Source organism: Mustela putorius, unplaced genomic scaffold (assembly GCF_011764305.1).
Source record: "Mustela putorius furo isolate JIRA1106 unplaced genomic scaffold, ASM1176430v1.1 tig00000151_pilon_pilon_pilon, whole genome shotgun sequence".
Classification (NCBI taxonomy): Eukaryota; Metazoa; Chordata; class Mammalia; order Carnivora; family Mustelidae; genus Mustela; species Mustela putorius.
Genome location: NW_025421296.1, coordinates 7,055,297 through 7,067,393, shown reverse-complemented (window position 1 = coordinate 7,067,393; position 12,097 = coordinate 7,055,297). Strand labels below are relative to the sequence as shown.

At 35.6% G+C, this 12,097-nt stretch overlaps 1 protein-coding gene across 2 annotated transcripts in view; it reads left to right on the top strand.

Moving 5' to 3' along the window:
• Nucleotides 1–12,097, top strand: part of RAB2A (RAB2A, member RAS oncogene family) — an 89,680-nt gene that overhangs the window by 46,213 nt on the left and 31,370 nt on the right. For both annotated transcript variants that reach the window (XM_045075761.1, XM_045075762.1), the window contains exons 4-5: nucleotides 3,192–3,274; nucleotides 3,681–3,773. In XM_045075761.1, the coding sequence (XP_044931696.1) occupies nucleotides 3,192–3,274; nucleotides 3,681–3,773 (176 nt within the window). The remainder of the gene's footprint in view (nucleotides 1–3,191; nucleotides 3,275–3,680; nucleotides 3,774–12,097) is intronic.

Sequence of the window (12,097 nt, the reverse complement as noted above, 5' to 3'; positions counted from 1 at the left end):
TATAGCTGGAATTGTTAGATAGAGGTATTACCATAATACTGATTCTCACAGATCTTAATTTTCTAACTTTATTGGCCCTTTGGGATCAGTCATGATAACATAATGTGAGTACCTACTGTGTATACTTCAGTGGCTATTTAACAGTTTGAGTATAGTTAAAGAAGCCATAGTTCAAAACTGAACTGGGCACGATTTGTTTCCATTCCATCAATACCATTAACAGAGAGACTAGGCCAATGTGTGGGGTATCTTTCTTACCAGGCAGGTCTCAAGAATTCAAAACTATTCTGAATATTGATCTTTGCTTATTACAAAGTAATCATAGATTTTAGGATGCATGGTTATGTTCATAGACCTCACTTGGAATGTTTGGATTTTTTTTAGCTTGAGTTTTTAATTTGTAACGGTAGGCAAAAGCAGATTGAATGGATTCAGTATAAAGTGATCCATTATATACAGCATTTCCATATTATAACATGTTCCTGGTAAAACAATACAAGAGGAATGAGAGTGGTGTGTAGGCATATGCTATTTTCCTTTTAAAAAATCTGTTCTCCCAGGATGCTGGGTAGCTCAGTTGGTTAAGCATCTGCCTTCAGCTCAGGTCATGATTCCAGGGTCCTGGAATTGAGTCCCGCATCTGTCTCCTTGCTCAGCAGAGAGCCCACTTCTCCCTCTGTTTGCTGCTCCCCCTGCTTGTGCTCACTCGTTAATAATGTCTCTCTCTGACAAATAAAATACTAAAATTAATTAATTAATAATAGACTGTTTTTCACTGTTTTTTTTATCTGAGCTATAAAAACTATAGTTTTAAATCTTATAGTGGTCTTTTTCTGGACAGTATTCATTTTAACTCCTCCCATAGAATGCCCCTGCAAGATTGTTTTAAAGGACTTTTGCCTTTTCTCAGTATTTAGAGCAATAAACCTGATTACAAACTAAAGAAAAAATTACCTTTTTTGTATTATTACCCAGACTCCTTCATTGGTGTATATATAATTCACAGTGAAATAAATCTCTTAAAAATGTAGTCCTTCTTTGGGGGCATGGGTGTGCTATGGTAAGTGCTGTGAAGTGTGTAAACCTGGCGATTCACAGGCCTGTACCCCTGGGGCTAAAAATACCTTATATGTTTATTAAAAAAATTTAAAAAATTTAAAAAAATGTATTCCTAAGTTTTCCTGTGCTAAGCAGTTGAAAAATAAATTCTCATAATGCATAATGCTTATGTTTTGAACTTGGATTTATTCAAAAACTTTTTTGGAAAGCTATATCTCAGTAATTTATGGTAAAATAATTTTAGTGAAATTTCATGCTTCTAACTAGTATCATCTAATGTTTTAACCTCACACTATGAAATGAGTTGATTATTTGTATAGTTCTTTTATGTGATGGCTTTCTCAGTAATTTAGTTTAGCATTAGGCACTATTTGAAGTGGCAGAATTGTTTGCAGGGTACCAAGAGAGGGCCTAATCTTTAGTTTCCACATAAGAAAAGTTATTTTTACTGACTCTTAGCATGTTAGGATTTACTGATATCCACTTATTTAGGTGGGATGGAGTAATGACCCATTTTGTGCGCTTGATTAGGACATTAGGATTCATTCTTTCATTGGAAAGGCTTTCTCTGAATGCCTGCTGTGTGCCAGGCCCAGTGCTAGGTGCTGGGGATGGGGGATATGGGAGGGAGGGAGTATATTGTGAGGGCCAGGAAGAACAAGAAGTTAATGTGGAGTGTTAGAAGAAGGTGGAACTTGAGTTGTCTTTGTGAATTCTGAGGGTTGGAAGGGCTTAGTAGTTAACTGAAAGGTCAAAGCTCAGCATAAAAACATGAATATTTTCCAGGTTAGTAGATTTTGAATGCAAAAATTGTGAAAACTGGCTTTGTGTTTATTTAATTTACATACTTTTTTAAAAATTTTATTTATTGGGGTGCCCCCGTGGCTCAGTTGTTAAGCATCTGCCTTCAGCTCAGGTTGTGATCCCAGAGACCTGGGATCGAGTCCCACATCGGGCTCTCTGCTCAGTGGGAATCCTCCCTCTTCCACTCCCTCTGCTTGTATTCCCTCTCTCACTGTCTCCCTCTCTGTCAAATAAATAAAATCTTTAAAAGAAAAAAAAAGATTTTATTTATCTGAGAGAGTAAGAGAAAAAGAGAGAAGGAGTAGGGGGAGGGGCAGAAGCAGGACCCCTCCCCCCCACTGAACAGGGAACCCCATGTGGGACTCGATCCCATGACCCTGAGATCATGACCTGAGCCGAAGGCAGATGCTTAGCCTGCTGAGCCACCCAGATGCCCCCCCATACTTATTTTTTCTCAAAAGTAGAAAAGTGAGTAAAAATGCAGAAGTGTTTTTGGTAAGAACCGTCTCAATTTTAAACTCAGAGGCAATATGTATATCCTTCACCAGCCTTCTTAAAAAACAGAGCATTAGTGCCACTAGTAAAAGAAAGAAATTAACTAATTTTGCATAATCTCTGAAGTCTGTTTTCACAAGTGGATATAAAGATGATTTCTACATCCTGTTGCTGTTTGACAAGCATTATATATCACATACAGAGGAAGTTGATTAAGTGTGCAGAAAAAATTATATAAATTAAATTCAGAGCCATTTTCTGTTTTTCATAATAAAATGATTGCTCAAAGAATTCCATCTGATGACTGTTGAAAGCTCACTGCAGTTTATGATATAACTGATAAAATCTGCATCCTTGGCCTTCCAACAACCTTTACACCAGCAGATGGTGGGCGTAAAGATGTCATTCATCATTTATTTACAATGGACTTTATTTATTCTAGTGTCAACAGCTGCCCCAGGGAGTGGGTTATTGAATTCAAATGTGAGGCTCTGGGTTATTTGCTTCCTTTCAAATTTGTCTTCAGAGCTTAGTTGCTAGGAGTCCATTCTGTGTTCTAATAATGATTCATGTATTGTGAAGCCATTCAGTAAATTGGGTTGTCAGGGATTGCCAAAAAAGGTTTAGAGGTCTTGTTGTTTGGGGGGGGGGCTCATGTGTGTCTGGTTGACTTTGAGCAATAGTGGTATTTTGTGACTTTTTCCTGAGACTGGTGAAGTTAACTTTTCTTTTACACGCTTATTCCCTACCTGCCCATATTCTGTATATGAATAAAAAGAAAATATAGATGACAGTTTATTAAAGAAAGCTCCCAACCTTTTCTTTCCTGACAGGCGGGGCAAGAGTCCTTTCGTTCCATCACAAGGTCATACTACAGAGGTGCCGCAGGGGCTTTGCTAGTGTACGATATTACAAGGTGAGAACTTGGAAATGTATCTGTTCATTTGGTCAGTGCAGAGACTTTCTCTAAATAAACATGATTCCCAGTTATAAAAGTATGGTTTTGCCTTTATTCCCTGGCTGTTTGACTTTAAAACTTGTGTCTTTAATTAAATTTAAATTTACTACAGAGATCTACAATGAAATTATTTTCTTATATAAATAAGCACCCCCAAGTTAATCAATTTGATAATATAGTTTATACATTGGAATTTTCCAAAGTGAAGTTACATTTAATTTCCAGATATTGTACTTGAGATCTGTTTCTCATTACATAAGTGGATATGGCTAAAAATAGTTACCTTATGGAATGTATGCAGTTCATTGTACACTACTAGGGGAAACAGTTTGAAAATAGTAATCAGATTTTCTTCTATATTTAGGAGAGATACATTCAACCACTTGACAACCTGGTTAGAGGATGCCCGCCAGCATTCCAATTCCAACATGGTCATTATGCTTATTGGAAATAAAAGGTAAAAAGACTAATTTAAATCTTTTTTGCATTAATGATGAAAACTATGGATAGCTGTTTATGCAATAATTGATTTTCCTACATATTTGTCCAAATGTACATTATTGGTTTCTTAAATTATAAAATTTTGAAAATCCCAGGATGTTTCTTTTGGTTTTTAAAATATAGTTAATAAGCTTTAGCATTGGAAATCATTATCGTCATCATCATCATTATTATTAAAAGAAATAGTTTGTGTTGGAAGGTAAACTTGAAAGAATAATTTGAAGGAAGTTTATCTAGTAGTTGAAAGAAAACCCACTGATGTATTTGGGGGATGAGTCACTGTTAAATATTATCCAAATTATTTTAAATACTTCACAGTAGAAATAGGTGTGTAGAACTCAAAGGAATATTTTTTCTCTTTTATGACTTGATGTGCATTACGAATTTGTGCAATACATCTCTTGGGTTTATTTACACTTAAAGTTCTGAAACACTTTTAATATTGTTCAGTAGATACCATATTAGTACTTTTAAGCTTATTTCTAAGCTTTTATATTAGGGTCATCCTAATTCTTTTTTTTAATCTTTTTTCATTTTATAACTCTAGGGAGCATTATTTGCAATGAATGCCCTTGTGCTCTACATTTAAAATAATAGTACATGAAAAAACAGTTTTTTGGACATAGTTTCTCTAAAGTTTGAAGTAAGAAAGTTTTCACAATTTTGTTTGAAAATTACAGTGGCAACAAATAAAATGTTCATACTTTCAAATGTTCATACTTATATCTTACCAGTGTCGTCTTTTTGTCTGAAAGATGGTGAGTAGGTTCTTGCTGATGACTTAAAATTGGTTGTTGCCCATGAGAAACTTCTAATCCCTGTATGAAAAAGAAAACATAGTATTTACAAAGGTGTTTTCTACTACAGAATGCAGTGATAATTACATGATGTGATAGAGGTGCTAGCCAAGGCCTGTGGTTGTAGTCATATTGTGTTATATAAATGTTTCAAATCAACCATTGTACACCTTAAACTTAAGTGTTATGTGTCAGTTATATCGCAATAAAAAATAATCCCTGGGGCACTGGGTGGTTCGTTTGGTTAAGCTTCTACCTTCGGTTCAGATCATGATCCCAGGGTCCTAGGATCGAGTGCTGCATTGGGTTCCCTGCTCGGTGGAGAACCCACTTCTCCCTCCCCTTCCCCTCCTCCCCCTAGCTCATGGTCGCTCACTTGCTCTTGCTCTCTCTCCCCCTCAAATAAATAAATAAAATATTTAAAAATAAATAAATAATTCCTCAGTAATTTTTAAGGAAGTATTTTTTTCACAGCTAGTTTATCCCCCAACTCTAAGCTGTAGTTACTTACCATGGTCTTCCTAAACTTCCTATGTGAGATGACTACTTTCTTAACTGTAGAGTCCTTTAGTGAAAAAAGAAAAAACAAAACCCTAAATAAATGGAGGGATATACTATATTCACTGATTGGAAAACAAAGTATTTTTAAGATGGCAGGTCTTCCCAAATTGACCTAAAGATTCATTGTGATCCCAGTCAAAATTCTTTAGGCTTATTTCAAGATTTATTATAAGGTATTGTAATCAGTTTTGTCTGGTTTTGGCATAGATAGATGTAAATCAGTGGAACAGAGTAAGATGCCCAGAAGAATATTCATACACACATACACACGTCAAGTTAATTTTTTGACAAAGGTGCCAAGGCAGTTCAGTTGGGAAAGGATAATATTTCTTCAAATGGTGCTAGAACAGTTGAGTAGCCATGTATCCAAAAATGAATCTTGACCCTTACCTCACACCATATACAAAAGTTAACTTGAAGTGGATCATAGACCTAAATGTAAGAGATAAAAATGTTTAAAAATTCTAGAAGAAAACAATTTTAGTGACTGTGGTTTTGTCAAACATTTTTTCTTTTTTTCTTTCCTTTCAGATTTTATTTAAATTCAAGTTAGTTAACGTACAGTGTAGTATTAGTTACAGTGGTAGAATTTAGTGATTCATCACTTGCATATAACGTGCAGTGCTCATTACAGGTGTTCTCCTTAATGCCCATCACCCAGTTACCCCATCCCCCTACCCACCTCCTGTCCCAGCTCCCTCAGTTCCTTATATGTAAGAGTCCCTTCTGGCTTGCCTCCCTCCCTGTTTTTATCTTAACTTTATTTTTTCTTTCCTTCCTGTATGTTCATCTGTTTCGTTTTCTTAAATTCTACATGAGTGAAATCAAATGGTATTTGTCTTTGACTTATTTCACTTAGCATAATGCTCTAATTCCATCCATGTTGTTGCAAATGGCAAGATTTCATTCTTTTTGATGGCTGAGAAATATTTTAGTATATATTTTTATATATTTATAGAATTTTTGTAATTTTTATTTTTCTATGATTTATATAGTTTTGTATTATAAAATTATAATATATAATTATATATATATATTCTTTATCCATTCATCCATCTATGGACGTCTGGTCTCTTTCCATATTTTGGCTTATTGTGGACCTTGCTGCTATAAACATTTGAGTGCATGTGCCCCTTTGAATCACTGTTTGTATCCTTTGGATAAATATCTAGTAGTATAATTGCTGGATAATAGGGTAGTTCTGTTTTTAACTTTTTGAGGAACCTCCATACTGTTTTCCAGAGTGACTGCATCACTTTGCATTCCCACTAACATTGTGAGAGGGTTCCTCCTTCTCTGCATCCTCGCCAACGTCCATTATTTCCTGAGTTGTTAATTTTAGCCATTCTGACCGGTGTGAGGTAGTATTTCACTGTGGGGTTTTGTTTTTCTTTTTTTTTTTTTTTTTAGATTCTCTTTATTTATTTGAGATAGAGAGGACACGGGAAAGGGCAGAGGGAGAAGCAGACCGCCTGCTGAGCAGGGAGCCGGACTCTGGGCTTGATCCTAGGACCCTGAGACCATGACCTGAGCCAAAGACAGACAATTAACTGACTGAGCCACCTAGGCACCCCCTCATTGTGGTTTTAATTTGTATTTCCCTGATGATGAGTGATGTTGAGCATTATTTCATGTCTGTTAGCCATTTTTGTATGTCTTCCTTTCAGAAATGTCTGTTCATGTCTTTCCCCATTTTGTAACTGGATTATGTATTTTCTGAGTATTAAGTGGTTAATTTCTTCATAGATTGTAGATACTAGCCCTTTATCTGATACATTACAAATATCTCCTCTCATTCCATTGGTTGTCTTTTAGTTTTGTTGATTTGTCAAACATTTTTTAAATGGGACAGAAAAAAGGGATAAAACCAACTATATATTTGACTCTTGAACAACACACAGTCCAAAATTTGCATTTGATTACCAAAAACTTAACTGCTAATAGGCTACTGTTGACTAGAAGCCTTACTGAGAGCAAATAGTTGATTAACACATATTTTGTATTTCTATGTCTTATATATTGTACTCTTACCATAAAGTAAGCTAGGGAAAAGAAAATGTTATTAAGAACATCATAAAGGAGAAAAATACATTTGCAGTACCATACAGTAATGGGGGCAAAGCAAAGTGAGAGAGTGAGTCTTAAGCAGGCTCCACACCCAGTATGGAACCTTATGCAGGGCTCAGTCTCATGACTTGAGCCGAAATCAAAGAGTCAGACACTTAACCAACTGGCCATAAAGGCACTCCCCTTTACAATACTGTATTTATTGAAAAAAATTCACATGTAAATGGACCCTTGCAGTTAAAATCTATGTTGTTTAAGGTTCAAATTCAACCAAATTAAAAACTTTTGCTTTAAAAAAAAAAAAGTTTCAAAAATGAAAGGGAAGCTACAGACTAGGAGAAAATTTACAACATAAAACCTATATCCAACAAAATGTTTGTTTCTAGAAATATATGAAGAATTATTACAATTCATTAATAAAAAGATAACCCAGTTTTTTTTTTAATGTGCAAAAGAAAAAGTGTGCAGCACTTTACTAAAGAAGATATGTATTGTTGGCAAGTAAACACATAAAAAATACTTAACACCACTAATCATGAAGGAAATGCAGATTAAAACCTCAATGATGGGGCTTCTGGATGGCTCATTTGGTTACACATCTGCCTTTGGCTCAGGTCATGATCCTGGAGTCCCTGGATGGAGCACCTCATCGGTCTCCCTGCTCAGCAGGATGTCTGCTTCTCCTTCTCCTGCCTGTCCCCCACTCATGTTCTCTCTCTCTCTCTCTCCCCCAAATAAATAAAAATCTTAAAAAAAAATAAAATCCCTATGATGTACATACAATTATGTACTCCTTAAAATAGCTAAAATTAAAAAGATTAACATACTGAGTGTTGGCAAGGATGTAGAACTGAAATCCTTATACTGCTTTTGGGAGTGTAAAATGATAACAACCAGACTGCAAGATGTAAACATACATCTAACATACTGCCTGCGCATTCCATTCCTAGATATTTATCCATAGGGCCACACAAAGAATTATACACACACACACTACCAGCTTTATTTGTAATAGCCCCAAAGTGGGAAACAACCCATATTACAAATAATAAGCGAAAGGGTAAGTTGTGATATAGTTATGCAGTGGAATACCACTCAGCAATAAAGAATGAGCTATTGGTATGTGCAACAAAGTAGATGAATCTCAAAATAATTATGCAGAGTGCAAAAACCCAGACACAAATGAAGACATAACATGTGATTCCATTTATATAAAATCCTGGAAAATTCAAAAAGCAGATCGTTAGTTGCCTGGGGTAAAGTAGGAGGAAAGGATGGATTATAGTGTGGGGTGTGAGGAAACCTATGGGAGGTGAATGGCTTCATAGATAAATATGTCATACTCATCATTTTATATTAAATGTGCAGTTTCTTTTATGTCAATTATACTGCAGTAAAGCTGGAAAAATAGTAAGATAGCAAATAGCATTTTACTGTATAGATTTAATTTTAGAAAGTTATTTTAATAGAAATCAAGGTTTGCTGTTTAAGAGAAGATATTTACTTACATGATATTTCAATTGGAAAAGGCCAATTATTGATTACTTCTTTGTAACTGGAAATATCTTTCATCTTGGCCTTTGCTCAAGGCTTTTCATGGTTATTCTTTCCTCATTTAAATTATTTCAACCTTTCAAGATTAAAGCTATTGTAGGGAAACTTTAGTCTTTGTGATATAGAAGCATTCATACACACAATGGAATACTATGCAGCCATCAAAAGAAATGAAATCTTGCCATTTGTGATGACATGGAAGGAACTAGAGGGTATCATGCTTAGCGAAATAAGTCAATCGGAGAAAGACAACTATCATATGATCTTCCTGATATGAGGAAGTTGAGATGCAACATGGGGGGTTAAAGGAGTAGGAGAAGAATAAATGAAACAAGATGGGATTGGGAGGGAGACAAACCATAAGTGGCTCTTAATCTCACAAAACAAACAGGGTTGCTTGGGGGGTTAGGGGGGTGTTGTGGACATTGGGGAGGGTATGTGCTATGGTGAGTGCTGTGAAGTGTGTAAACCTGGCAATTCACAGACCTGTACCCCTGGGGATAAAAATACATTATATGTTTATAAAAAATTTAAAAATTTAAAAAAAAAAAAGCATTCATACTACCATTCAGTAGTGATGTGTGAAATAATAAGGGGAGAATATTTGGAGAATAAAGAGAATTTTCATACTTTTAATTTTACTAGTGTTTTCTTTGGGTCTCAGACATGGTAGATGGCAACTTACTGATGGTTTAAAATTTTGTTCCTGCCCATGAGGAACTTATAGTCTAAATGTAAAAGGAAAAATCACATTATATACAAGAGGTGTTTCTAATGATTGTAGGTTGGTGGCCCTTATAATTAAGAGTATAATAGCTATGGAAAGACATTTTAAGGGAAAACTAGGAGACGGGAACAAAGAACGTATGACATACAGAGAGTGAATGGGAATGAACAGAGATAAATGAGGTGATTATTATTAGATGAGGTGAATTGGGGTAGACATGGAAACGGGGAATAGGCGATTTTTGAATTAGATGCATTAAGCAGTAGGGAGCCAGTGAAGGGATTTGAGGAGGGCAGTGACCTAGTCAGAGTGACAGATGACACAGATTTTTCTTAACTATGGCATTTTAAATTGGTTATACAAGAAATAGGAAGCAGGTGAAAAATTCTTAGTAGTCAAGGGTTATACTGCAAACCCTCAACAAAAAGGGTGTGAATTAAGAGAATGATTTAGGAAAGAAGAGTAATTAACTAATGAAAACAGTTTAAATGTTTTATGATGTTTATGCCTGGAAGACTGAGGAAACAACCAAAGTAAGGAAGGGTGTGATGAAAAAAAGATCATGCATCCTAAATTGGCATTTTTTTTTTGAACACCCTCAAAAGTACGTCTTTAACCCTCTTTGCTAAGATAACATTTGCAAATGCAAATGTAATCAGAGATAATGATGTGGAAAACAGAGTAATTTTATCCCCAAATAAGGTATTGTTTAAATAAGATATAGCATATGCTTAAAATAGGATAAAGGGTACGTAAGGGAAGAGGTTTTTCTTGAATATTTTGCGCAACTGAAAGCTAATTTTCCCTTAAGAATGACTGTCAGATAAGGGGGATGAATTCCAGGAGCTTGTTACCACATCACTGTTGCTAGGGTTCCCCCCCCCCCATTTTTTTATTCCTACTAGAATATAAGCTCCTTGCGGCCTGTGGGGGTTTGGGATTTTTGTCTATTTTGCGAGTAGTCTGTCCCCAGATGTAGGAAAGGGCTTGGCACCTAGGAGGCCCTCGGATTATAGTTGGGTATATTACCCTGCCTGTGCTATAATATTTATAAACTTAGTTTGCCCTCCTTTTTGTTCTCATCTTAAACCACTAATATTTCATAGCATGGACATCTAAACAGCATGTCACATTCTTGTGGTTCCCTTTGTAATATTTTATATCAAACTTTCTAACATTTCACATTTTTAGGAGTGTTTTTTGAGCACTTGCACTAAATGCTTAGATGGCTTTTTATGAATTGCAAATTATTTTTAAAATGTAACAACTGAAAGTTACAAAATCACTCAGAAGTTTCAATTACTTAAACAATGGTTACTGAGGGGTGCCTGGGTGGCTCAGTGGTTTAAAGCCTCTGCCTTTGGCTCAGGTCATGAACCCAGGGTCCTAGGATCAATCCCTGCATAGCATCAGGCTCTGCTCAATAGGGAGCCTGCTTCCCTTCCTCTCTCTTTGCTTGCCTCTCTGCCTACTTGTGATCTCTGTCAAATAAATAAATAAAATCTTTAAAAAAAAAAAAAAACAACAACGGTTACTGATAATGAGCTAAGTGACAACTTTGTAAACATAATTGACAGCTTATCTTATAAAATCTTTTTAAAAGATTTTATTTATGTATTTGAGAGATATCACAAGTAGGCAGAGAGAGAGAGAGAGAGAGAGAGAGAGAGGTGGAAGCAGGCTCCCCGCTCAGCAGAGAGCCTGATGCAGGGCTTGATCCCGGAACCCTGGGATCATGACCTGAGCGGAAAGCAGAGGCTTTAACCCACTGAGCCACCCAGGTGCCCCTGGTCAGCCAGCTTTTTAAAGGCATTCAATTCCTGGTGAATTTTGTAACGTTGAAACAGTGATGTAACTTAATATTAGATGGATGAGACTTTAACATCTTTGTTTTGCTTTATCCCTAGTTTGTGTGATATAAATTTGCATTAAAAACCACCATTCTTTACACTCAGTAAAAATTATACTGTAAAGGACTCCAAATGGGAAAATGATAAAAAACGCAAAATACAGTAATGGGTATGAGCATCTTCCAGTAGGAAGAAAGAGACAAAGGAGCAGTATGGGATTGTATTCAAGATGTTAATTACCTTTGGAAATTGAAATTATGGGTCTTTTTTTTTCTTTGTATTTTTCCATATTTGACAAAAACTTCTTCAGTTTTTATCAGAAAAAGTAATCCCTATATGACACAGTCATCTGGGTCGTGATTCCATCTCCTCCATCAGCTCTTCCTAAACTGTGAACTTGGTTGTTTTAACCTGCCTTCTTTTTTCCTCCATTTCCTCATCTGTCAGGTACATTAAATGAAATAATCCATGTAAAACACTTCACAGTACTAGGTTTATACTGTGTTACTCATCATCCAAGGAAATGGTTAAATGAACTGTGATGCGATATTAATTAATCACTAAAAATAGTGTTTGTGAAAAAGATATAATGATATAGATTCTAATATTAAGTGAAAAAATTAGGACATGTAGCTACAGATACAGCATGGTTATGCACATATGTGAAAAAGGTCACTTTTCGGTAGAAAAACAGGACCAAGAACAATGATTAAGTAAGTCAATT